Raw genomic sequence first — 27,895 nt, forward strand, 5'->3', positions numbered from 1 at the left:
GACTGGTGTTGACCCTAGTGGACTCCCTAGTGGACTCTAAGAGGGGATGGGACTGGTGTTGACCCTAGTGGACTCTAAGAGGAGAAGGGACTGGTGTTGACCCAAGTGGACTCCCTAGTGGACTCTAAGAGGGGATGGGACTGGTGTTGACCCTAGTGGACTCTAAGAGGAGAAGGGACTGGTGTTGACCCTAGTGGACTCCCTAGTGGACTCTAAGAGGGGATGGGACTGGTGTTGACCCTAGTGGACTCCGTAGTGGACTCTAAGAGGAGAAGGGACTGGTGTTGACCCTAGTGGACTCTAAGAGGAGAAGGGACTGGTGTTGACCCTAGTGGACTCCCTAGTGGACTCTAAGAGGAGAAGGGACTGGTGTTGACCCTAGTGGACTCTAAGAGGAGAAGGGACTGGTGTTGACCCTAGTGGACTCTAAGAGGGGATGGGACTGGTGCTGACCCTAGTGGACTCTGTAGTGGACTCTAAGAGGAGAAGGGACTGGTGTTGACCCTAGTGGACTCCGTAGTGGACTCTAAGAGGAGAAAGGACTGGTGTTGACCCTAGTGGACTCTAAGAGGAGAAGGGACTGGTGTTGACCCTAGTGGACTCTAAGAGGAGAAGGGACTGGTGTTGAACCTAGTGGACTCCCTAGTGGACTCTAAGAGGGGATGGGACTGGTGTTGACCCTAGTGGACTCCGTAGTGGACTCTAAGAGGAGAAGGGACTGGTGTTGACCCTAGTGGACTCCGTAGTGGACTCTAAGAGGAGAAGGGACTGGTGTTGACCCTAGTGCTTCTACACCTGCATTGCTTGCTGTTTGGGGTTTTAGGCTGGGTTTCTGTACAGCACTTTGAGATATCAGCTGATGTACGAAGGGCTATATAAATACATTTGATTTGATTTGATTTGGTGTTGACCCTAGTGGACTCTAAGTGGGGATGGGACTGGTGTTGACCCTAGTGGACGCTAAGAGGAGAATGGACTGGTGTTGACCCTAGTGGACTCTAAGAGGGGATGGGACTGGTGTTGACCCTAGCGGACTCTAAGAGGGCAAGGGACTGGTGTTGAACCTAGTGGACTCTAAGAAGGGGAGGGGGGCACCTTTTTCAGTTTGGAGTAGTCAATGAGGTCAGGTCTGTGTCTGTGGATCAGGGCACACAGTGCCAGGCCATCTTTCCAACTGAATCCATCACCCAATGGAGGAGAGGAGAGGAGGCGAGGAGGACCCAAAGGGAGGGAGGGAAGAAGGAGGGATGAGGAGAAAATATATAATGGAGAGAGAGATGAGAGGAGAACAATGAGCAAGAGGAGAAGACAGAATACAAGAGAGGAGAGGAAAAGCATTAGGACAAGGAAAATGTTGGAGGTAAAGTTTAAAGCAAGTGAAAGATCTAAGTAAGACAGAGATGACCACAGGGTGGCGCCCAGTGCTTGCCTGATGTGGAAGTTCTGAACGTTAACATTCCTGTAGGGGGCAGTCTTCCTCTGGCACCATAGAAGAAGACCCTCTTTAGCAGAGGTCTCTGCATGGGGGGAGAAAGAGGAGAGACAGGGGGAGAGAGGGGGAGGCAGGGGGTGAGAGTGTTATCCTAAAGGAGGAGGCTAAATATGTTCCAGTAACCCTGTGCTGTGAAGGTGTCGAGCTTAGTGACCTGTGCGTGCGTGCGTGCATGCGTGCGTGTGTGTGTGTGTGTGGAGCATTTGCAAAGTGTGTATGTACAGTGCCTTGTGAAAGTATTCGGCCCCCTTGAACTTTGCGACCTTTTGCCACATTTCAGGCTTCAAACATAAAGATATAAAACTGTATTTTTTTGTGAAGAATCAACAACAAGTGCGACACAATCATGAAGTGGAACAACATTTATTGGATATTTCAAACTTTTTTAACAAATCAAAAACTGAAAAATTGGGCGTGCAAAATTATTCAGCCCCTTTACTTTCAGTGCAGCAAACTCTCTCCAGAAGTTCAGTGAGGATCTCTGTGTCATGTCTTGTTATGTCTGTTCCTGTCCTTTCTCTTCACTCTGTCTCTCTCTGCTGGTCTTTTTAGGTTACCTTCTCTGTCTCTCATTCTTCAGCTGTTCTACATTTCCCCTAACTAGCTCATTCACTCTTTCCCCACCTGTTCTCTCTTCCCCCTCTGATTAGGTCTCTATTTCTCTCTCTGTTCCTGCTACTTTCAGTGTCTGATTCTTGTTTGTGTTTTTTGATGCCAGAAGCAAGCTGTCGTCCCGTTTGCTTCCACCTTGTCCTATCCTGTCGGAGTCTGCCTGGCAGGTGCATCCTGCATTATACTACGTTATTTTGTTCCATTGACTACGTTGGAAGAGGATTTATGCCATTCCTGTTTTTTCATTAAAGAACTCTGTTTTCTGTTAAAACCGCTTTTGGGTCTTCACTCAAGTACATAACAGAAGAATCAGACCAAGAATGGACCCAGCGGCTCCGGACCCTTTTCACTCCGCCGTCGAGATCCAGGGAGCGATGCTAGGCAGACACGAGGAGGAATTGTCTGCTGCTCGACATGCCGTTGAGACCCTGGCCGTCCAAGTCTCCGACCTCACAAGACAGGTTCACCAACTCCACCTCGATCCACCGCCCACTTCCAGGGTTTCCGAGTCTCCGGAGCCCAGGATCAACAACCCGCCGTGTTACTCTGGGGAGCCCACTGAGTGCCGCTCATTCCTCACTCAGTGTGATGTGGTGTTCTCTCTCCAGCCCAACACTTACTCCAGGAGCGCAGCCCGCATCGCCTACGTCATTTCTCTCCTTACCGGACGGGCGCGTGAGTGGGGCACGGCAATCTGGGAGGCGAGGGCTGAGTGTATTAACCAGTATCAGGACTTTAAGGAGGAGATGATACGGGTTTTTGACCGTTCTGTTTTTGGCGAGGAGGCTTCCAGGGCCCTGTCTTCCCTATGTCAGGGGAATAGATCCATAACGGATTATTCTATTGAGTTTCGCACTCTCGCTGCCTCTAGTGACTGGAACGAGCCGGCTTTGCTCGCTCGTTTTCTGGAGGGTCTCCTCGTCGAGGTTAAGGATGAGATCCTCTCCCGGGAGGTTCCTTCCTGTCTGGACTCCTTAATAGCTCTCGCTATTCGCATAGAGCGACGGTTTGATCTTCGTCGCCGAGCTCGTGGAAAGGAGCTCGCGTTCTCCGTTGCTCCGCTCTCCACATCACTGCCACCTGCCGCATCACTGCCACCCTCCTCCGCCGGCTCGGATGCTGAGCCTATGCAGCTGGGGGGTATCCGCATCTCGGCCAAGGAGAAGAAACGGAGAATCACCAATCGCCTCTGTCTCTACTGCGGCTCCGCTGGTCATTTTGTCACCTCATGTCCAGTAAAAGCCAGAGCTCATCAGTAAAGGGAGGGCTACTGGTGAGCGCAACTACTCAGGCCTCTCCTTCTGGATCACGCACTACCTTTCCGGTCCATCTCCGCTGGCCCGGTTCATCTGCTTCCTGCAGTGCCTTGATAGACTCTGGGGTGGAGGGCTGTTTTATGGACGAGACCTGGGCTCGGGAACATGACATTCCTCTCAGACAGTTAGGGGAGCCCACGGCCTTGTTCGCTTTAGATGGTAGTTCTCTCCCCAAGATTCAGCGTGAGACGCTGCCTTTAACCCTCACTGTCTCTGGTAATCATAGCGAAACCATTTCTTTTTTAATTTTTCGTTCACCTTTTACACCTGTTGTTTTGGGTCATCCCTGGCTAGTGCGCCATAACCCTTCTATTAATTGGTCTAGTAATACTATCCTATCCTGGAATGTTTCTTGTCATGTGACCTGTTTAATGTCTGCTATCCCTCCTGTTTCCTCTGTCTCTTCTTCACAGGAGGAGCCTGGCGATTTGACAGGGGTGCCGGAGGAGTATCACGATCTGCGCACGGTGTTCAGTCGTTCCAAGGCCACTTCTCTCCCTCCACACCGGTCGTATGACTGTAGTATTGATCTCCTTCCGGGAACTACTCCCCCCTGGGGTAGATTATACTCTCTGTCGGCTCCCGAACGTAAGGCTCTCGAGGATTATTTGTCGGTTTCGCTCAACGCCGGTACCATAGTCTCCTCCTCCTCTCCCGCCGGAGCGGGGTTTTTTTTTGTTCAGAAGAAGGACGGGTCCCTGCGCCCATGCGTGGATTATCGAGGGCTGAATGACATAACAGTTAAGAATCGTTACCCGCTTCCTCTTATGTCTTCAGCCTTCGAGATCCTGCAGGGAGCCAGGTTTTTCACCAAATTGGACCTTCGTAACGCCTACCATCTCGTGCGCATCAGGGAGGGGGACGAGTGGAAGACGGCGTTTAACACTCCGTTAGGGCACTTTGAATACCGGGTTCTTCCTTTCGGCCTCGTTAACGCTCCAGCTGTCTTTCAGGCACTAGTTAACGACGTCCTGAGAGACATGCTGAACATTTTTGTTTTCGTTTACATGGACGATATCCTGATTTTTTCTCCGTCTCTCTCGATTCATGTTCAGCACGTGCGACGCGTCCTCCAGCGCCTTTTGGAGAACTGTCTTTATGTGAAGGCTGAGAAGTGCATTTTTCATGCCGCCTCTGTCCCTTTTCTCGGTTCCGTTATTTCCGCTGAGGGCATTAAGATGGATCCCGCTAAGGTCCAGGCTGTCATTGATTGGCCCGTTCCTAAGTCACGCGTCGAGCTGCAGCGCTTTCTGGGCTTCGCTAATTTCTATCGTCGTTTCATCCGTAATTTCGGTCAGGTGGCAGCTCCCCTCACAGCCCTTACTTGTGTTAAGACGTGCTTTAAGTGGTCCGTTTCCGCCCAGGGAGCTTTTGATCTTCTTAAGAATCGTTTTACATCCGCTCCTATTCTTGTTACACCTGACATCTCTAGACAGTTTGTTGTTGAGGTTGACGCGTCAGAGGTGGGCGTGGGAGCCATTCTTTCTCAGCACTCTCTCTCTGACGGCAAGGTCCATCCTTGCGCGTTTTTCTCTCATCGCTTATCGCCGTCAGAACGTAACTATGATGTTGGTAATCGCGAACTGCTCGCCATCCGCTTAGCCCTAGGCGAATGGCGACAGTGGTTGGAGGGGGCGACCGTTCCTTTTGTCGTTTGGACTGACCATAGGAACCTTGAGTACATCCGTTCAGCCAAACGACTTAATGCGCGTCAGGCTCGTTGGGCTCTGTTTTTCGCTCGTTTCGAGTTTATTATTTCTTATCGTCCGGGCTCAAAAACACCAAGCCTGATGCTTTATCTCGTCTCTTCAGTTCTTCTGAGGTCTCCACCGACCCCGAGGGGATTCTCCCTGACGGGCGTGTTGTCGGGTTGACTGTCTGGGGAATTGAGAGGCAGGTAAAGCAAGCACTCGCTCACACTCCGTCGCCGCGAGCTTGTCCTAGGAACCTTCTGTTCGTTCCCGTTCCTACTCGTCCGGCCGTTCTTCAGTGGGCCCACTCTGCCAAGTTAGCCGGCCACCCCGGCGTTCGGGTACGCTCGCTTCCATTCGCCAGCGTTTCTGGTGGCCCACTCGGGAACGTGACGCGCGTCGATTTGTCGCCGCTTGTTCGGTCTGCGCGCAGACTAAATCTGGGAACTCTCCTCCTGCCGGCCGTCTCAGACCGCTTCCCATTCCCTCTCGACCGTGGTCTCACATCGCTTTAGATTTTATCACCGGACTGCCTTCATCAGCGGGGAAGACAGTTATTCTTACGGTTGTCGATAGATTCTCTAAGGCGGCTCATTTCATTCCTCTCGATAAGCTCCCTTCTGCTAAGGAGACGGCTCAGATCATTATCGAGAATGTTTTCCGTATTCATGGCCTTCCTTCTGACGTCGTTTCCGACAGAGGCCCGCAGTTCACGTCCCAATTTTGGAGGGAGTTTTGCCGTTTGATTGGGGCTTCCGTCAGTCTCTCGTCCGGCTTTCATCCCCAGTCTAACGGTCAAGCCGAACGGGCCAATCAGACTGTTGGTCGCATTTTACGCAGTCTTTCTTTTCGTAACCCTGCGTCTTGGTCAGAACAGCTCCCCTGGGCAGAGTACGCCCACAACTCGCTTCCCTCGTCTGCTACCGGTCTATCCCCTTTTCAGAGTAGCCTCGGGTACCAGCCTCCGCTGTTCTCATCTCAGCTCGCCGAGTCCTGCGTCCCCTCCGCTCAGGCTTTTGTCCAGCGTTGCGAGCGCACCTGGAAGGGGGTCAGGTCGGCACTTTGCCGTAATAGGGCGCAGACTGTGAGGGCCGCTAATAAGCGTAGGACCAAGAGTCCTAGATATTGTTGCGGTCAGAGAGTATGGCTCTCCACTCAGAACCTTCCCCTTAAGACAGCTTCTCGCAAGTTGGCCCCGCGGTTCATTGGTCCGTTCCGTATTTCTCAGGTCATTAATCCTGTCGCAGTGCGACTTCTTCTCCCGCGCTATCTTCGTCGCGTTCACCCGGTCTTCCATGTCTCCTGTGTTAAGCCCGTTCTTCGCGCCCCGCCCGTCCCTCCCCCCATCCTTGTCGAGGGCGCACCCATCTACAGGGTTCGTAAGATTTTGGACATGCGCCCTCGGGGCCGTGGTCATCAGTACCTAGTGGATTGGGAGGGGTACGGTCCTGAGGAGAGGAGTTGGGTTCCCTCTCGGGACGTGCTGGACCGTTCACTGATCGATGATTTCCTCCGTTGCCGCCAGGTTACCTCCTCGAGTGCGCCAGGAGGCGCTCGGTGAGTGGGGGGGTACTGTCATGTCTTGTTATGTCTGTTCCTGTCCTTTCTCTTCACTCTGTCTCTCTCTGCTGGTCTTTTTAGGTTACCTTCTCTGTCTCTCATTCTTCAGCTGTTCTACATTTCCCCTAACTAGCTCATTCACTCTTTCCCCACCTGTTCTCTCTTCCCCCTCTGATTAGGTCTCTATTTCTCTCTCTGTTCCTGCTACTTTCAGTGTCTGATTCTTGTTTGTGTTTTTTGATGCCAGAAGCAAGCTGTCGTCCCGTTTGCTTCCACCTTGTCCTATCCTGTCGGAGTCTGCCTGGCAGGTGCATCCTGCATTATACTACGTTATTTTGTTCCATTGACTACGTTGGAAGAGGATTTATGCCATTCCTGTTTTTTCATTAAAGAACTCTGTTTTCTGTTAAAACCGCTTTTGGGTCTTCACTCAAGTACATAACACTCTGAATGATCCAATGAATGTGTCGCACTTGTTGTTGATTCTTCACAAAACAATACAGTTTTATATCTTTATGTTTGAAGCCTGAAATGTGGCAAAAGGTCGCAAAGTTCAAGGGGGCCGAATACTTTCGCAAGGCACTGTAGCTGAGGCTTGAGTAATATTTGAGTAATATGAATGGGTTAACAGTGTGTATTAGACTGAGAGTAGGCTATACAGTAGCCAAGTGGTTCTGCTATAAGAGTCATGTTATTTTGAGTGTGCCACATGTAGAAAGTGTCTACACCGTGAGCCTATGACACCTTTATGAATGTGTGTGTAATTCATGTGTTGATATGTTAGTGGCAGGCATATGTATAATGTTGTATAGTACATGGGTAAAGAGTGGACAGAACATACTTTGGGTTATTTTGAACCCAGCCAGTTGGTTTCCTGAGCTATGATCCACCGGGTCAGATTTAAAAAACTGGAGGTGTGGCTTATTAGGGGCGTGTCTTTCAGATAGTTATTTTTGACCACCCATGAGAGTAAATGTCATTCCGGTTCATCTGTTCTGTTGTATTGCCAACATATGTTGAAAGCCATAATCTGAAAACCATGTCCCTACTAAACCATAAACCACCACCTGGTGGATTATAGTTCAATAACTCAACATTAACAACCCAACTTGAAGAAAGCAACAACTGACTGGATCAAAATAACCGAACACGTGTTCTGTCCAAAATTTACCCAAATTGTGTTGCTTTAAACCCAGCATTTTTAAAGTGTGTATAGTCACAATGTTAATGAATAGCATATGAATAGACAGTGCTACTGTGCGTCTGATAGCTGTGTAAGAGTATGTAGACTTAATGTACGTACTGTACTGTTCAACTGTGTTTATGTTCAGTGTGTGCATTGGTTTGGAGTTAGTGTTTATGAGATTATGACGGGTGGAACTGAGGGGAAATGTTTGGTAACAAAGTTGCAAAAATGTATTTTTTAAGATGAATTGAACGACCATGTTCCAGATCCAAGAGTAACCTTTTTCCAAGTCCACGCCTGCATATACACACACGCCGACCCATCCACACACACACACACACACTGACCTTCCACGGAGATGTCCTGGATGGCGAAGCGCAGGATGATGGTCCAGATCATTCCCAGAGTCATCTTCGTGTTACCGTCGACGATCTCTGCAAGTCAATCACAGAGCCCCATCAGAAACCATGGCAACATGGAGCACTGGCCAAAACTCAGTCTATGCTGGCCTACTGTTCAGGTGTCTCTCAGATATAATACCTCACTCTATCCTTAAACAAGTATATAAACTCATTTGGTAAATGGGACTCTAGAACCACGAATAAAGGATCAATCCAAAATGAAGTGTCACCCTCAGCTCCGATGGACACCAGCTTGACTCCCTTGCTGCAGATGAAGTCCAGGGCTTTGTTCACGTTGGCGATCTTGTGGAAACGCATCTTGCCTTTGTCAGGTTTGGGCAGTCTCTCACCTGTATACAATTTTTAAAAATGCTTTAAACTTCTCTCTGCAACACAAAATGATTGGTGAAGTATTACTCAATTAAGAGAGGTCTGTGCCATTCTCCATTCATTTCTGCTTTATTTGACCTGATACCATCTTAAAGTGACTCAATGGTGGCTTAGCAGTGACTTACAGTGACTTTAAGTGGCTTAAGAGTGACTTAAGAGTGACTCCACTCCACTGTGACTTAAATAACTTGCCAGAGACTTAATAGTGACTTAGATGACTTAACAGTGATATAATGTGACTTTTTAGAGTGACTTTGCAGTGATTTAAAGTCACTTAAGAGTCAGACCCACCTGAGATGACCTCCAGCAGCAGCATGAGCTTGAGGCCATTCCTGAAGTCATCCTCTATGTTCTCGATCTGTGTCCCTGCCTTCCTCAAGTGGGAGTTACACCAAGCTGTGAAAGTCTAAGAGGGAGGGAGGGAGGGAGGGAGGGAGGGAGGGAGGGAGGGAGGGAGGGAGGGAGGGAGGGAGGGAGGGAGGGAGGGAGGGAGGGAGGGAGGGAGGGAGGGAGGGAGGGAGGGAGGGGAAGATAGGGAGAGAAAGAGATAAAAAGAGAGAGGGAGACAAAAAAGGAATTAATTAACATTCTCTCTCAAACAAACAGACAGAGACTAAGCCTCACTGACAAAGCCCGATAGCACCAACAGACCCCAACTTGAACCCTGTCCCACACTGATAAACAACCCCTTAATAAACATAAAGAAACAAATAGTCTAATCTAAAGTGAAGCCTTAAGCACTCCCTTCAAAAGTGCAGACTGGTCAGTGTTTTCTTTCCCCCCCGGCCTCTCTGACAGGTCAGAAGGATTGGCAACACCGAAGTGTCCCATCACATCCATAACCTTGTTACAGCATTACTGTGCTGCTCTGTGTCTGTGCCTGTATCTGTGGCAATAAAACTATGGGGAGGAGTGGCTATTTATGTAAGATCTTCTCTTATGGCATAATGCTCTCTTAGCATCTCTATCCCCAAAATGTGTGAGCTGTTGGTTATAAAAGTGGCCATTAGCCAAAATATGCATATATTTATTGCTGTGGTCTACTGCCCTCCAAGTCGCTTCGGCAGAGGCTGTTGGTATTATTTCTGATGATTTAAAACCCCTTCTAATATCTGAACTGGCTGTGTTGGGAGATCTAAATCTTGATTGGCTTACGCCTCAGATCAGTTTAACAACATCTGTCTTGAGTTCAACTCAGCTGATAACAAAACCCACCCGGATGAATGTAAAAAACGTAGCAAAGTCCTCATAGATTGAACCTATCTTAACTAACCGTCCCCATAAGTGTTTGGCTCGTGGTGATTTTGCAAATGATATCAGGGACCACTGTCCTATTGCTTGAATTAGAGATACCAAATAGAAAAACTCTGACCCCTTGTATAGTTGTGAAGAGAAATGTAAAAATGCATTCCTTCATGATTTATATTGTTTAGAGCTTTTTTCTACTAGCTGCACACCAGACCCTGTTTGGGAACTTCCATGTTGATCAGGCATGTTCACCTCTCTGGCTGATCAACATGCCCCTTTCAAGCAACTCAGGGTCAAAAAAACTGAACTAATCCATGGTATTCTCCTGTACTCTCAGACCTCTATTTGATAAGAAATCCAGCCTGGGCCAAGGTTAGAACAACTGTCTTGTTAGCTGATTGGCAGCTATTTAAGCAATTGAGAAATAGGCGCAACGCATTGGTTAAACAGGCCATAGCCCTATGGCAGACTCTGTTAGTGATCCCTCTACATTCTGGAAAACCGTTAATTCACCAAGGCGGGGTCATTCCTCTACTTCCCTGCCTAAGCAAGTTGTTTTAGACTCATGCATCATTACTGAAAAAGTTACGATTTGTGATGCTTTTACTCTGCATTTTATCTCAGCAGGTTTCCTAATTGAAAGAAATGGTGCTCATACTGGTCTTGGCTATTCAGTTGACTGTTCATCCCACACACCGCCTCCCGTTGCCTCGAATGATCAGTCAACCTCACGTGACTTGGGAAATGTTATTAAGGGATTTTTTATTCACAGAAAATAAAGTTCTTGCAGCTTCTGTGCTACCACTCCATAAGGACGGGGATAGTCGTGATCTTGATAATTACCAAACAATTTCCAGGCTCCCCTGTCTTGCGAAAATCCTAGAATCATTGGTCAACAAACAGCTATGTTATTTTCTATCTGTAAATGGTATTCTTAATGTTCATCAATCCATATTCAGACCTAAACATACCCCTACGGCTACCATGCTTGTTGTAAATGATATTGCAAATGCCTTAGATGATAGAAAGGATTGTGCTGCCATGTTTGTAGACTTGTCAAAAGCTTCTGATACTGTAGACCGTGTTATTCTGTTGAATAAGCTGTCCTCCATAGGGTTGGGTACTGATGCTTTCAGATGGTTTCATATTTATATTAATGACACAACTCATGCCATTAAGGGAGATGGGTCAAATCTGAGTTCCTTGAGTTACGTAAAGGGGTGCCCCAAGGTTCCATACTCGGCCCACTACTGTTTATGTTTAAATAACATTGGTAATGCTGTAAAAAAAAGTTATATTCGTTTCTATGCAGATGATACAGTGTTGTATTCATTCCATTACCCCATCCGCTGGCCAAGTCTTTTCACATTTGATTTTCAACCACTGCAGAGGTTGCTGTTGGATCTAAAGTTAGCACTAAATGCAAAACAAAACAAAATGCATGTTTTTTTCTAGGTCCCATAACTCAGATGTAAATGAATTTGTAATGACTAGTTTGAACAGTACATAAATTGAGCGGGTTCCTTCCTATAAATATCTTGGTATCTGGCTTTATGAAAAATGGTCATTTAATGTCACTGAGTTGGTGAAGAAGTTGAAGTCAATGTTGGTTTATATTACAGAAACACAACTTGTCTGACTTTCGATAATAGGAAGGATATTGTCCAGGCCACTTTTATGTATATTTTAGATTCTGGGGATATTATTGATATGCATGCAGCAGCATCTACATGTACACTTAAACCAAAGGATGCTGTTTTCCATTGTGCCATTAGGTTTATTACTGGTGATGGTTCTAGAACTCACCATTGTGTTTGGTAAAAAAAAAAAAGTGGGTTTGGCCTCATTGTATATAAGGAGAGAGACACATTTTCTTGTGTTTACCTACAAAGCACTCATGCAAGAAATGTCTTGTGTTTCAATCATCCTTAATTCAATATATATTTACAAATAACCAAACCCGGTCTCGGATAACACTGGAGGCCCCTTCCGTCTCCACGTTGGGTAAAGCTGATTTATTTATTTTTGTGACCTTTATGTGGAACAACTTCCAGAGATCTCTGAAATGAGATGTTCTGGTCCCCCATGGTCAGTTCGGAGTAATGATCAGAGATCTCTATGTTGATAAATGTGTCTGTTATTCTTAATATGTTGTGTAAGTTTCTATATTGTATGCGTTGGATGTATTTATGTAGGGCTCACCCTCGTCTCAGTATGACTTTCCTGTCAAAATAATACATCTTATAATAATAATATACACAGTGACACTGATGCCACTAATATACTGGGCTGGAACACCCATCCTGACCTCAGATAGTCATTCTGCCTTGACAGGTTTGATAGATTAAATCATTGACGGATTGATCTGAACGTCAGTCCGCGTTGAGGGGGCGGAAAGAAAGAAAACCAGCAGCATCGGAACGACCAACTACAGAGGAGTGTGTGGGAGAGAGAGAAAGAGAGAAAAAAAGATTCCATTAATCAGTAATGAAGCACGATGTGTGGTTTGAGACAGAACACAAAGGCACAGTTCTCCATTAATGCAGTGTGTGTGTGTGTGGGTAGAGAGTGTGTGTGTGGGCACTGAGAGCCATTTAGCATGACAGAAAGGGAGAGAAGAGGAAGAAAGAGACATTCAGAAAGACAGAGAGAAAGAGAGAGAGAGAGAAAGAGAGAGAGACATTCAGAAAGACAGAGAGAGAGAGAGAAAGAGAGAGAGAGAGAAAGAGAGAGAGAGAGACATTCAGAAAGACAGAGAGAGAGAGAGAGAGAGAGAGAGAGAGGGAGAGAGAAAGACAGGGAAAGTGAGAGGGAGACCATGCTTGCCAGGAGGCAAAGGCAGAACAGACAAGCAGCCAGGGGGAGGCCCTGGTCTGCATCCCAAATGTTATCCTATTCCCTACAGAGTGCACTACTTTTGACAAGAGCCCTACGGTCCTGTCCCAGCAGGTGTCGTCCCCCCCTAGTCTCTACAGACCAAAACTGACATGACCCTCCTCACATCTACGCATTACCAAATTTAGACAGGCTCCACATACAGACCACACAGCCTGCTAGTCTAGATAGACCACTAGACCACAGTCTGCTGAAGAACAGGGGAGGAGAGGGAGGGAGGGGTAAAGGGAAGAAAGGGGAGGGAGGGGTAAAGGGAAAAAGGGGAGGGGAGGGAGGGAGGGGAAAAGGGAAGAAAGGGGAGGAGAGGGAGGGAGGGGTAAAGGGAAAAAAGGGGAGGAGAGGGAGGTAGGGAGGGAGGGGTAAATGGAAGAAATGGGGGAGAGGGAGGTAGGGAGGGAGGGGTAAAGGGAAGAAAGGGGAGGGGAGGGAGGGAGGGGTAAAGGGAAAAAAGGGGGAGGGGAGGGAGGGAGGGGAAAAGGGAAGAAAGGGGGAGGGGGAGGGAGGGAGGGGAAAAGGGAAGAAAGGGGAGGGGAGGGAGGGAGGGGTAAAGGGAAAAAAGGGGAGGGGAGGGAGGGAGGGGAAAAGGGAAGAAAGGGGAGGAGAGGGAGGTAGGGAGGGAGGGGTAAATGGAAGAAATGGGGGAGAGGGAGGTAGGGAGGGAGGGGTAAAGGGAAGAAAGGGGAGGAGAGGGAGGTAGGGAGGGAGGGGTAAAGGGAAGAAAGGGGGGAGAGGGAGGTAGGGAGGGAGGGGTAAAGGGAATATCATAATATATCAGTGATCCAGAGCTTAAGAAGGATTTCCGACTTGGAATTCCGATTTAGTCCAAACCAATCTAACCCTGATTATAGCTGTCAGTCCAAACCAATCTAACCCTGATTATAGCTGTCAGTCCAAACCAATCTAACCCTGATTATAGCTATCAGTCCAAACCAATCTAATCCTGATTATAGCTGTCAGTCCAAACCAATCTAACCCTGATTATAGCTGTCAGTCCAAACCAAACGAACCCTGATTATAGTTGTCAGTCCAAACCAAACGAACCCTGATTATAGTTATCAGTCCAAACCAAACGAACCCTGATTATAGTTGTCAGTCCAAACCAAACAAACCCTGATTATAGCTGTCAGTCCAAACCAAACAAACCCTGATTATAGCTGTAAGTCCAAACCAAATGACCCCTGATCCACCTAGGGATGTGGTGTCCTGTCCCACCTGTTCTATAGTAATGTGCTGTCCTGTCCTGTCCTACCTGTTCTATAGTAATGTGCTGTCCTGTCCTGCCTGTTCTATAGTAATGTCCTGTCCTGTCCTGTCCTACCTTTTCTATAGGAATGTGCTGTCCTGTCCTGTCCTACCTGTTCTACAGTAATGTGCTGTCCTGTCCTGCCTGTTCTATAGTAATGTCCTGTCCTGTCCTTTCCTACGTGTTATATAGTAATGTGCTGTCCTGTCCTGTCCTACGTGTTCTATAGTAATGTCCTGTCCTGTCCTTTCCTATGTATTCTATAGTAATGTCCTGTCCTGTCCTGTCCTACGTGTTCTATAGTAATGTGCTGTCCTGTCCTGTCATACCTGTTCTATAGTAATGTCCTGTCCTGTCCTGCCTGTTCTATAGTAATGTGCTGTCCTGTCCCATCCGTTCTATAGTAATGTGCTGTCCTGTCCCACCTGTAATATAGTAACGTGCTGTCCTGTCCTTTCCTGCCTGTTCTATAGTAACGTGCTGTCCTGTCCTGTCCTACCTGTTCTATAGTAATGTGCTGTCCTGTCCTGTCCCACCTGTTCTATAGTAATGTGCTGTCCTGTCCTGTCCTACCTGTTCTATAGTAATGTGCTGTCCTGTCCTGTCCTACATGTTCTATAGTAATGTGCTGTCCTGTCCCACCTGTTCTATAGTAATGTGCTGTCCTGTCCCACCTGTTTTATAGTAATGTGCTGTCCTGTCCTTTCCTACCTGTTCTATAGTAATGTGCTGTCCTGTCCCACCTGTTCTATAGTAATGTGCTGTCCTGTCCTTTCTTACCTGTTCTATAGTAATGTGCTGTCCTGTCCCACCTGTTCTATAGTAATGTGCTGTCCTGTCCCACCTGTTCTATAGTAATGTGCTGTCCTGTCCTGTCCCACCTGTTCTATAGTAATGTGCTGTCCTGTCCCACCTGTTCTATAGTAATGTACTGTCCTGTCCCACCTGTTCTATAGTAATGTGCTGTCCTGTCCCACCTGTTCTATAGTAATGTGCTGTCCTGTCCCACCTGTTATATAGTAATGTGCTGTCCTGTCCCACCTGTTTTATAGTAATGTGCTGTCCTGTCCTTTCCTACCTGTTCTATAGTAATGTGCTGTCCTGTCCCACCTGTTTTATAGTAATGTGCTGTCCTGTCCTGTCCTACCTGTTCTATAGTAATGTGCTGTCCTGTCCCACCTGTTCTATAGTAATGTGCTGTCCTGTCCCACCTGTTCTATAGTAATGTGCTGTCCTGTCCTTTCCTGCCTGTTCTATAGTAACGTGCTGTCCTGTCCTGTCCTACCTGTTCTATAGTAATGTGCTGTCCTGTCCTGTCCCACCTGTTCTATAGTAATGTGCTGTCCTGTCCCACCTGTTCTATAGTAATGTACTGTCCTGTCCCACCTGTTCTATAGTACTGTACTGTCCTGTCCCACCTGTTCTATAGTAATGTACTGTCCTGTCCCACCTGTTCTATAGTAATGTGCTGTCCTGTCCCACCTGTTCTATTGTAATGTACTGTCCTGTCCCACCTGTTCTATAGTAATGTGCTGTCCTGTCCTGTCCCACCTGTTCTATAGTACTGTACTGTCCTGTCCCACCTGTTCTATAGTAATGTGCTGTCCTCTCCCACCTGTTCTATAGTAATGTGCTGTCCTGTCCTTTCCTGCCTGTTCTATAGTAACGTGCTGTCCTGTCCTGTCCTACCTGTTCTATAGTAATGTGCTGTCCTGTCCCACCTGTTCTATAGTAATGTGCTGTCCTGTCCCACCTGTTCTATAGTAATGTACTGTCCTGTCCCACCTGTTCTATAGTACTGTACTGTCCTGTCCCACCTGTTCTATAGTAATGTACTGTCCTGTCCCACCTGTTTTATAGTAATGTGCTGTCCTGTCCTTTCCTACCTGTTCTATAGTAATGTGCTGTCCTGTCCCACCTGTTTTATAGTAATGTGCTGTCCTGTCCTTTCCTACCTGTTCTATAGTAATGTGCTGTCCTGTCCCACCTGTTCTATAGTAATGTGCTGTCCTGTCCCACCTGTTCTATAGTACTGTACTGTCCTGTCCCACCTGTTCTATAGTAATGTGCTGTCCTGTCCTTTCCTACCTGTTCTATAGTAATGTGCTGTCCTGTCCTGCCTGTTCTATAGTAATGTCCTGTCCTGTCCTGTCCTACCTTTTCTATAGGAATGTGCTGTCCTGTCCTACCTGTTCTACAGTAATGTGCTGTCCTGTCCTGCCTGTTCTATAGTAATGTCCTGTCCTGTCCTTTCCTACGTGTTATATAGTAATGTGCTGTCCTGTCCTGTCCTACGTGTTCTATAGTAATGTCCTGTCCTGTCCTTTCCTATGTATTCTATAGTAATGTCCTGTCCTGTCCTGTCCTACGTGTTCTATAGTAATGTGCTGTCCTGTCCTGTCATACCTGTTCTATAGTAATGTCCTGTCCTGTCCTGCCTGTTCTATAGTAATGTGCTGTCCTGTCCCATCCGTTCTATAGTAATGTGCTGTCCTGTCCCACCTGTAATATAGTAACGTGCTGTCCTGTCCTTTCCTGCCTGTTCTATAGTAACGTGCTGTCCTGTCCTGTCCTACCTGTTCTATAGTAATGTGCTGTCCTGTCCTGTCCCACCTGTTCTATAGTAATGTGCTGTCCTGTCCTGTCCTACCTGTTCTATAGTAATGTGCTGTCCTGTCCCACCTGTTCTATAGTAATGTGCTGTCCTGTCCCACCTGTTTTATAGTAATGTGCTGTCCTGTCCTTTCCTACCTGTTCTATAGTAATGTGCTGTCCTGTCCCACCTGTTCTATAGTAATGTGCTGTCCTGTCCTTTCCTACCTGTTCTATAGTAATGTGCTGTCCTGTCCCACCTGTTCTATAGTAATGTGCTGTCCTGTCCCACCTGTTCTATAGTAATGTGCTGTCCTGTCCTGTCCCACCTGTTCTATAGTAATGTGCTGTCCTGTCCCACCTGTTCTATAGAAATGTACTGTCCTGTCCCACCTGTTCTATAGTAATGTGCTGTCCTGTCCCACCTGTTCTATAGTAATGTGCTGTCCTGTCCCACCTGTTATATAGTAATGTGCTGTCCTGTCCCACCTGTTTTATAGTAATGTGCTGTCCTGTCCTTTCCTACCTGTTCTATAGTAATGTGCTGTCCTGTCCCACCTGTTTTATAGTAATGTGCTGTCCTGTCCTGTCCTACCTGTTCTATAGTAATGTGCTGTCCTGTCCCACCTGTTCTATAGTAATGTGCTGTCCTGTCCCACCTGTTCTATAGTAATGTGCTGTCCTGTCCTTTCCTGCCTGTTCTATAGTAATGTGCTGTCCTGTCCTGTCCTACCTGTTCTATAGTAATGTGCTGTCCTGTCCTGTCCCACCTGTTCTATAGTAATGTGCTGTCCTGTCCCACCTGTTCTATAGTAATGTACTGTCCTGTCCCACCTGTTCTATAGTACTGTACTGTCCTGTCCCACCTGTTCTATAGTAATGTACTGTCCTGTCCCACCTGTTCTATAGTAATGTGCTGTCCTGTCCCACCTGTTCTATTGTAATGTACTGTCCTGTCCCACCTGTTCTATAGTAATGTGCTGTCCTGTCCTGTCCCACCTGTTCTATAGTACTGTACTGTCCTGTCCCACCTGTTCTATAGTAATGTGCTGTCCTCTCCCACCTGTTCTATAGTAATGTGCTGTCCTGTCCTTTCCTGCCTGTTCTATAGTAACGTGCTGTCCTGTCCTGTCCTACCTGTTCTATAGTAATGTGCTGTCCTGTCCTGTCCCACCTGTTCTATAGTAATGTGCTGTCCTGTCCCACCTGTTCTATAGTAATGTACTGTCCTGTCCCACCTGTTCTATAGTACTGTACTGTCCTGTCCCACCTGTTCTATAGTACTGTACTGTCCTGTCCCACCTGTTCTATAGTAATGTACTGTCCTGTCCCACCTGTTCTATAGTAATGTACTGTCCTGTCCCACCTGTTCTATAGTAATGTGCTGTCCTGTCCCACCTGTTCTATAGTAATGTACTGTCCTGTCCCACCTGTTCTATAGTAATGTGCTGTCCTGTCCCACCTGTTCTATTGTAATGTACTGTCCTGTCCCACCTGTTCTATAGTAATGTGCTGTCCTGTCCTGTCCCACCTGTTCTATAGTACTGTACTGTCCTGTCCCACCTGTTCTATAGTAATGTGCTGTCCTCTCCCACCTGTTCTATAGTAATGTGCTGTCCTGTCCTTTCCTGCCTGTTCTATAGTAACGTGCTGTCCTGTCCTGTCCTACCTGTTCTATAGTAATGTGCTGTCCTGTCCTGTCCCACCTTTTCTATAGTAATGTGCTGTCCTGTCCCACCTGTTCTATAGTAATGTACTGTCCTGTCCCACCTGTTCTATAGTACTGTACTGTCCTGTCCCACCTGTTCTATAGTACTGTACTGTCCTGTCCCACCTGTTCTATAGTAATGTACTGTCCTGTCCCACCTGTTTTATAGTAATGTGCTGTCCTGTCCTTTCCTACCTGTTCTATAGTAATGTGCTGTCCTGTCCCACCTGTTTTATAGTAATGTGCTGTCCTGTCCTTTCCTACCTGTTCTATAGTAATGTGCTGTCCTGTCCCACCTGTTCTATAGTAATGTGCTGTCCTGTCCCACCTGTTCTATAGTAATGTGCTGTCCTGTCCTTTCCTGCCTGTTCTATAGTAACGTGCTGTCCTGTCCTGTCCTACCTGTTCTATAGTAATGTTGCTGTCCTGTCCTGTCCCACCTGTTCTATAGTAATGTGCTGTCCTGTCCCACCTGTTCTATAGTAATGTACTGTCCTGTCCCACCTGTTCTATAGTACTGTACTGTCCTGTCCCACCTGTTCTATAGTAATGTACTGTCCTGTCCCACCTGTTCTATAGTAATGTGCTGTCCTGTCCCACCTGTTCTATTGTAATGTACTGTCCTGTCCCACCTGTTCTATAGTAATGTGCTGTCCTGTCCTGTCCCACCTGTTCTATAGTACTGTACTGTACTGTCCCACCTGTTCTATAGTAATGTGCTGTCCTGTCCCACCTGTTCTATAGTAATGTGCTGTCCTGTCCCACCTGTTCTATAGTAATGTACTGTCCTGTCCCACCTGTTCTATAGTAATGTGCTGTCCTGTCCCACCTGTTCTATAGTAATGTACTGTCCTGTCCCACCTGTTCTATAGTAATGTGCTGTCCTGTCCCACCTGTTCTATAGTAATGTACTGTCCTGTCCCACCTGTTCTATAGTAATGTACTGTCCTGTCCCACCTGTTCTATAGTAATGTGCTGTCCTGTCTCACCTGTTCTATAGTAATGTACTGTCCTGTCCCACCTGTTCTATAGTAATGTACTGTCCTGTCCCACCTGTTCTATTGTAATGTGCTGTCCTGTCCCACCTGTTCTATAGTACTGTCCTGTCCCACGTGTTCTGTAGTACTGTACTGTCCTGTCCCACCTGTTCTATAGTAATGTCCTGTCCCACCTGTTCTACAGTAATGTACTGTCCTGTCCCACCTGTTCTATAGTACTGTACTGTCCTGTCCCACCTGTTCTATAGTACTGTACTGTCCTGTCCCACCTGTTCTATAGTAATGTACTGTACTGTCCCACCTGTTCTATAGTACTGTCCTGTCCCACCTGTTCTATAGTACTGTCCTGTCCCACCTGTTCTATAGTACTGTACTGTCCTGTCCCACCTGTTCTATAGTACTGTCCTGTCCCACCTGTTCTATAGTAATGTACTGTCCTGTCCCACCTGTTCTATAGTACTGTACTGTCCTGTCCCACCTGTTCTATAGTACTGTACCCTCCTGTCCCACCTGTTCTATAGTACTGTACTGTCCTGTCCCACCTGTTCTATAGTAATGTGCTGTCCTGTCCCACCTGTTCTATAGTGATGTACTGTCCTGTCCCACCTGTTCTATAGTAATGTGCTGTCCTGTCCCACCTGTTCTATAGTAATGTACCGTCCTGTCCCACCTGTTCTATAGTACTGTCCTGTCCCACCTGTTCTATAGTAATGTGCTGTCCTGTCCCACCTGTTCTATAGTAATGTGCTGTCCTGTCCCACCTGTTCTATAGTAATGTACTGTCCTGTCCCACCTGTTCTATAGTAATGTACTGTCCTGTCCCACCTGTTCTATAGTAATGTACCCTCCTGTCCCACCTGTTCTATAGTAATGTGCTGTCCTGTCCCACCTGTTCTATAGTAATGTACTGTCCTGTCCCACCTGTTCTATAGTAATGTACTGTCCTGTCCCACCTGTTCTATAGTAATGTACTGTCCTGTCCCACCTGTTCTATAGTAATGTACTGTCCTGTCCCACCTGTTCTATAGTAATGTGCTGTCCTGTCCCACCTGTTCTATAGTAATGTGCTGTCCTGTCCTGTCCCACCTGTTCTATAGTAATGTACTGTCCTGTCCCACCTGTTCTATAGTAATGTGCTGTCCTGTCCCACCTGTTCTATAGTAATGTACTGTCCTGTCCCACCTGTTCTATAGTAATGTGCTGTCCTGTCCCACCTGTTCTATAGTAATGTACTGTCCTGTCCCACCTGTTCTATAGTAATGTGCTGTCCTGTCCCACCTGTTCTATAGTAATGTACTGTCCTGTCCCACCTGTTCTATAGTAATGTACTGTCCTGTCCCACCTGTTCTATGGTAATGTGCTGTCCTTTCCTACCTGTTCTATTGTAATGTTCTGTCCTTTCCTACCTGTTCTATGGTAATGTGCTGTCCTTTCCTACCTGTTCTATGGTAATGTGCTGTCCTTTTTCTACCTGTTCTATGGTAATGTGCTGTCCTTTCCTACCTGTTCTATTGTAATGTGCTGTCCTTTCCTACCTGTTCTATTGTAATGTGATGTCCTTTCCTACCTGTTCTATGGTAATGTGCTGTCCTTTCCTACCTGTTCTATGGTAATGTGCTGGACTTGACACAGGCTGCTTATGGTTTGTTTGTAACGTCAACATCCTCACACTTGGCTCACACACAGGCACGGACGCACACACACCTTTACTATGGGGTCACAAACTCCACAGGAACACTCAACTATGCAAAATACAGTGTGTTTCTAATCCTCAGGCACTGCTATCCTGATGAGGTCTGATGCTGTGGAGAAAAACAGAAGCAGTCTTTATCATTATAAATAGAGAAGCCAGCCAGCCAGCCAGCCAGCCAGCCAGCCAGCCAGCCAGCCAGACAGACAGACAGACAGACAGACAGACAGACAGACAGACAGACAGACGCATACACATTAACACACAGACACACACACATTCACGCACACTGGAGAGCAGCCACTGTCTGAGGGCTGTTTGATGCTAACAATTGTTAGAGGAGTCTGAGAAACGTGTGGCCTGCAAACCTTCACACAGTGAAAAGGCAACAGTTCCCCTTTGGCCGCTGTACATTGCTGCTCTCCCAAACACACAGGTGGGGGGACAATGAGAGAGAGAACAATCACTGTATGTACTCACACACACACACACACTTACACATATTCACAATGCAATGCTATACGCCCCCACGGTGACCCCACCTGACCCCTAGTACATCCTAATACGCCACTGAAGCTCAACCTGTAAAGTGTAATTTTATAGACATTTTGCCTTTATAGCGTTCAGATTATTAATAGTATTTTGACCAAGCAAAATCTGTACATTTTGTAAAAACTCAACTCCTGATCCAGTCTTCTTCATCACTGCTTGCACTCTAAATAAATATGACCTGTTGTGGCACCTGATCTACAGACTCCGTCTCAACTGTTGCTGCTCTACACCAACTAAGTAAGATGCTGACTTTCTTGACAGAGTGACTATAGCCATACAGTAACGTTTTAGTTTGATTTTTTTGACAGCTGACAGAAAGAGTTGTCAATGTTTATATTACCAGTTGTCAGTGGTTACTTGTAATGTATGTATGTGAAATGTATATTTTTTTATTGAGTTTCATTATACAGTATAAGGTAGGGGAGGGAAGGGGGGCTAGGCCATAAACAGGTGTGACAGCACCCCCCTCCCCACATCGCTCCATCCCCTCATGAGGGTTTTAAATATCCCTGAGGCCTGAACTTGGTTGCCTGAGGCCTGAACTTGGTTGCCACCCCGCCAGGACTCTTTTGGGACGATGACCTCTAGCCCCCCTGCTCGTCCCACCCCACCTTCCAACCTCCAACTCCAGCAATTCCACTTCCCACGAATCCCAAACAACCATTACCTCAAACACAACGGGACAAGAATAACACACATTATCAAATATATTATATTTTGAAAATAGATCTTCAAAATAGATTTCAATTCAAAAGATGTTCAATGGTGCTGTATATCAGGAAATACATTTGGATTTTTGAAGCCAGTTCCCAAAAAATGCGGAATCGTTTCGATTCTCTAGGCCTTTTACCAGTGCCGCTTCTCCAAGTCACCAGATTTTCAGATTCCTACAGATCCCATTAGCAACAGGGGTTGAGAAAAGTGTTTATTAATCTCTTGTCATTTACCACACAAACATACCATGTATAAGTGCTACCAAGTGCACTGACAAAGACTGCAGAGGAAACCAAAGAGAGACAGAACACTCCTCTCCTCTCCCTCACCCCCTCATCCAACATAGTGCCACTAAGAGGAGACCATGGGGCCCAAATGGCACCCTATTCTCTACAGCAGAGCCTGGGTCCTGGTCAGAAGTAGTGCACTATACCAGGGCCCGGGCTCTGGTCAAAGGTATGCACTATTAAGGGAATAGGGTGCCAGTTGGGATCCATCCAGAGCCTCTGGAGGCCAGCATCCTAAACCCCAGGCCTAAAATTTCTACATTTGGAGGATCAGGGGCTGCTAGGCTGAATGAGTGCTTGGAGGGCAGCGGGCACACCTCCTCTGCCAGCCCAACTCTGTCTCAGCTGCCAGCCAACCCCTGAGCACGAGGGCTGCCAATGCCAGACAACAGGTGGCACACCTGATGGCAGCATGGAGCCCTCCTCATCAAAGACCCCCCTCACACTCTCACATCTGATTGAATTTTTTTTTTTACCGGGTAGGTTGACTGAGTGAGTACATGTTCTCGTTGAAACCAACAACCGCGCAGGGACAGAGATGGAAGGAAACAGAGATAGGCCTCTAGCTACAACACGCTACATCATCAGGATGAGGAATGCTGCACTTTGTCTTTAACTCTGATCCGCAAACAATTATTAGACAGGAAATCTGGAATGGACAAAATGCTACAGGTTTAAAATGTGATTTTGTGTTCATGTGTTGCTTATTTATGAGGCTGACCGTGTGTGTGTGTGTGTGTGTGTGTGTGTGTGAAAGAGAGAGGTGGGGGGCTTTGCAAGGACAGCAGTGAGGGGAGGTTCATTAATGTGCCGTGGGCTCTGTGATTAATGATTGCAGAGGGGATAAATTGCTTAAATAGGGGAGTAGGATTTACAGCTGAGCGCCTGTCTTATATGAGGAGGGGAGCGAGGGGTTCTAATTTCAGCAGGCGTGTCTCCTGTCAATAGGGCTAAACTGCTAGGACCTGTCTAGGATCAGTTCATCCAGGGTAAATGCTAGCCTTGACCATTAGGAAGTAAACACAATACTGCTCTTAGATCAGATCATGACCTTCCTTTTGTATTTTACTTCCTGATGTCATGGGCCCCAATATTCTGAGTTGTGACTTGTGATCAATGACGAATCTCTCATAAACTACAGCCTATCACTGGGACAGTATCCAGGCACTGGTTACTGTGACAACACCCAATCACAGCTCTTGTAACTGCCAGACTGAGGATTACCATGTTGTCAAATGTGAATAATAACAAACTCAATCAGTTCAGTGTGAATATTACCAAACCCTATGTAAGAGATGTGCCATTTATATTTTCAGTGTCAACATTACCAAACGCAATGTAAGAGATGTGCCATATATATTTTCAGTGTGATGTGCCATGCCATTCAGTTTTTCTTTAACCTAAGGCAAGTCAGTTAAGAACAAATTCTTATTTACAATGACAATCTACACCCGCCAAACCCGGATGACACTGGGCCAATTGTGCGCAGCCCTATAGGACTCCCAATCACATCCAGTTGTGATACAGGCTGGATTTGAACCAGGGTGTCTGACGCCTCTTGCACTGAGATGTAGTGCCTTAGACTGCTGTGCCACTCGGAGGCCTGAGTAATTACAGTATTCCAATTGTTAGAGATCGAACGGGATCTTAAGCACTTACAAATTCATAACATATTGTATGAATTGGAATCCGTAACATACTATACAATACAAATATTTTTTTGCAAGATGCAACATATCAAATGAAATGGATGATGTGGTACACAATAGTGCACAATTTTCAAGGGACCCGTTTTGGCTCCTGAATGCTACTTTCAAAAGTTATACAAAAGTCTGAAGACATACAAAACCTCTTTAAAGGGAGGTATGACTATAGGTGTCAGTGTAAGTGTTGTCGCTGAGTCACAATCACCAAACTCCTCTGAGCTAGCAGTTCTATTTTGTTATGACCTCAGAAAACAGGATTCTGATATCAGATTATATACACAAGCAGAAAGGTTTTTACTGCTGAAAGTGGCGATGCTGTTTCACACACACACACACACACAGACACACACACACAGAGAGAGAGAGCGATACACAGTACACACACACACTCCTCAGCCCTCACACACACACACACACACACACACACACACACAGAGAGAGAGAGCGATACACAGTACACACACACACACTCCTCAGCCCTCACACACACACACACACACACACACACACACACACACACACACACACACACACACACACACACACAGAGAGAGCGATACACAGTACACACACACTCCTCAGCCTTTCCTGCTGCCTCCCAGGACTCCTAACTCCTCTAAGGTAGTTAATAGAAGCCTCCCTACATGGACACAGCTTCTGGAATAGCAACTGCCATCTGATCTCACTACAAGCTCTCTATCTCTCTCTCACCTCGCCTACACACACTCTCTCTGTTCGGTTGGCCAGTTCAGTTCTGTCTTGCACTCACTTGCAGTGTCAGACGGACAACTTATATCAGTGAACAACGCATTCTCAAGCAAGTACCATTGAACTCTGGTCCCACATCTGTTTGCGCTGCCTTTAGTCCAGTGGTCAAAACACTCATTGTCAAATACTCAACATCCTTTCCTGACTCTCATAAGACACATAGACACCCTAATCTCATTCAGTCTATCTTATCTATCCTATCTATCCTATCTCCCCTAGTCTATCCTATCTATCCTATCTCCCCGAGTCTATCCTATCTATCCTATCTCCCCGAGTCTATCCTATCTATCCTATCAATCCTATCTCCCCTAGTCTATCCTATCTATCCTATCTCCCCGAGTCTATCCTATCTATCCTATCTCCCCTAGTCTATCCTATCTATCCTATCTCCCCGAGTCTATCCTATCTATCCTATCTATCCTATCTCCCCGAGTCTATCCTATCTATCCTATCAATCCTATCTCCCCTAGTCTATCCTATCTATCCTATCTATCCTATCTCCCCTAGTCTATCCTATCTATCCTATCTCCCCTAGTCTATACTATCTATCCTATCTCCCCGAGTCTATCCTATCTATCCTATCTCCCCGAGTCTATCCTATCTATCCTATCTCCCCGAGTCTATCCTATCTATCCTATCTCCCCGAGTCTATCCTATCTATCCTATCTCCCCTAGTCTATCCTATCAATCATATCTCCCCGAGTCTATCCTATCTATCCTATCTCCCCTAGTCTATCCTATCAATCCTATCTCCCCGAGTCTATCCTATCAATCCTATCTATCCTATCTATCATATCTCCCCTAGTCTATCCTATCAATCCTATCTCCCCTAGTCTATCCTATCTCCCCTAGTCTATCCTATCTATCCTATCTCCCCTAGTCTATACTATCTATCCTATCTCCCCGAGTCTATCCTATCTATCCTATCTCCCCGAGTCTATCCTATCTATCCTATCTCCCCGAGTCTATCCTATCTATCCTATCTCCCCTAGTCTATCCTATCAATCCTATCTCCCCGAGTCTATCCTATCAATCCTATCAATCCTATCTATCATATCTCCCCTAGTCTATCCTATCTATCCTATCTCCCCGAGTCTATCCTATCTATCCTATCTCCCCGAGTCTATCCTATCTATCCTATCTCCCCTAGTCTATCCTATCAATCCTATCTCCCCGAGTCTATTCTATCTATCCTATCTCCCCGAGTCTATCCTATCTATCCTATCTCCCCGAGTCTATCCTATCTATCCTATCTCCCCTAGTCTATCCTATCTATCCTATCTCCCCGAGTCTATCCTATCTATCCTATCAATCCTATCTCCCCTAGTCTATCCTATCTATCCTATCTCCCGAGTCTATCCTATCTATCCTATCTCCCCTAGTCTATCCTATCTATCCTATCTCCCCGAGTCTATCCTATCTATCCTATCTATCCTATCTCCCCGAGTCTATCCTATCTATCCTATCAATCCTATCTCCCCTAGTCTATCCTATCTATCCTATCTATCCTATCTCCCCTAGTCTATCCTATCTATCCTATCTCCCCTAGTCTATCCTATCTATCCTATCTCCCCTAGTCTATCCTATCTATCCTATCTCCCCTAGTCTATCCTATCTATCCTATCTCCCCCGAGTCTATCCTATCTATCCTATCTCCCGAGTCTATCCTATCTATCCTATCTCCCCGAGTCTATCCTATCTATCCTATCTCCCCTAGTCTATCCTATCAATCCTATCTCCCCGAGTCTATCCTATCAATCCTATCTATCCTATCTATCATATCTCCCCTAGTCTATCCTATCAATCCTATCTCCCCTAGTCTATCCTATCTCCCCTAGTCTATCCTATCTATCCTATCTCCCCTAGTCTATCCTATCTATCCTATCTCCCCTAGTCTATCCTATCTATCCTATCTCCCCGAGTCTATCCTATCTATCCTATCTCCCCGAGTCTATCCTATCTATCCTATCTCCCCTAGTCTATCCTATCAATCCTATCTCCCCGAGTCTATCCTATCTATCCTATCTCCCCGAGTCTATCCTATCAATCATATCTCCCCGAGTCTATCCTATCTATCCTATCTCCCCGAGTCTATCCTATCAATCATATCTCCCCGAGTCTATCCTATCTATCCTATCTCCCCTAGTCTATCCTATCTATCCTATCTATCCTATCTATCATATCTCCCCTAGTCTATCCTATCTATCCTATCTATCCTATCTATCATATCTCCCCTAGTCTATCCTATCTATCCTATCTATCCTATCTCCCCTAGTCTATCCTATCTATCCTATCTATCCTATCTATCATATCTCCCCTAGTCTATCCTATCTATCCTATCTATCCTATCTATCATATCTCCCCTAGTCTATCCTATCTATCCTATCTATCCTATCTATCCTATCTCCCCTAGTCTATCCTATCGGCTACATTCTGTATTTGCCTCTTTTTTGCACTAACTCTCTTTCACTGACTAATAACATGCACACATATGCATACAGACGCCACACACACACGTTCACACTCACCACATACGCTGCTGCTAGTCCCTTTACCCCTATCTATACGTACACTACATACAGTGCCTTCAGAAACCCCTTGACTTATTACACATTTTGTTGTGTTACAGCCTGAATACAATAAATACAAAATCTCACCCATCTACACACAATACCCCATAATGACAAAGTGAAAACATGTTTTAATAAATGTTGGCAAATTTGTTGAAAATGAAATACAGAAATATCTCATTTACGTAAGTATTCACACCCCTGAGTCAATACATGGTACAATCACTTTGGCAGCGAATACAGCTGCGAGCCTTTATAAACTCAGCAACAAAAGAA

General features: G+C 46.3%; 1 protein-coding gene across 1 annotated transcript in view; it reads right to left on the minus strand.

The window, feature by feature from the left end:
* The window catches only part of LOC135510456 (alpha-actinin-3-like), a 62,011-nt gene that overhangs the window by 27,942 nt on the left and 6,174 nt on the right, over positions 1-27,895 (minus strand). Inside the window, exons 2-6 of the mRNA XM_064931400.1 lie at positions 8,940-9,054; positions 8,489-8,608; positions 8,205-8,291; positions 1,430-1,517; positions 1,096-1,174 (exon numbers count right to left, since the gene is read on the minus strand). Of these exons, the coding sequence (XP_064787472.1) occupies positions 1,096-1,174; positions 1,430-1,517; positions 8,205-8,291; positions 8,489-8,608; positions 8,940-9,054 (489 nt within the window). The remainder of the gene's footprint in view (positions 1-1,095; positions 1,175-1,429; positions 1,518-8,204; positions 8,292-8,488; positions 8,609-8,939; positions 9,055-27,895) is intronic.

This window comes from Oncorhynchus masou, chromosome 23, assembly GCF_036934945.1.
Source record: "Oncorhynchus masou masou isolate Uvic2021 chromosome 23, UVic_Omas_1.1, whole genome shotgun sequence".
NCBI classification, from domain to species: Eukaryota; Metazoa; Chordata; class Actinopteri; order Salmoniformes; family Salmonidae; genus Oncorhynchus; species Oncorhynchus masou.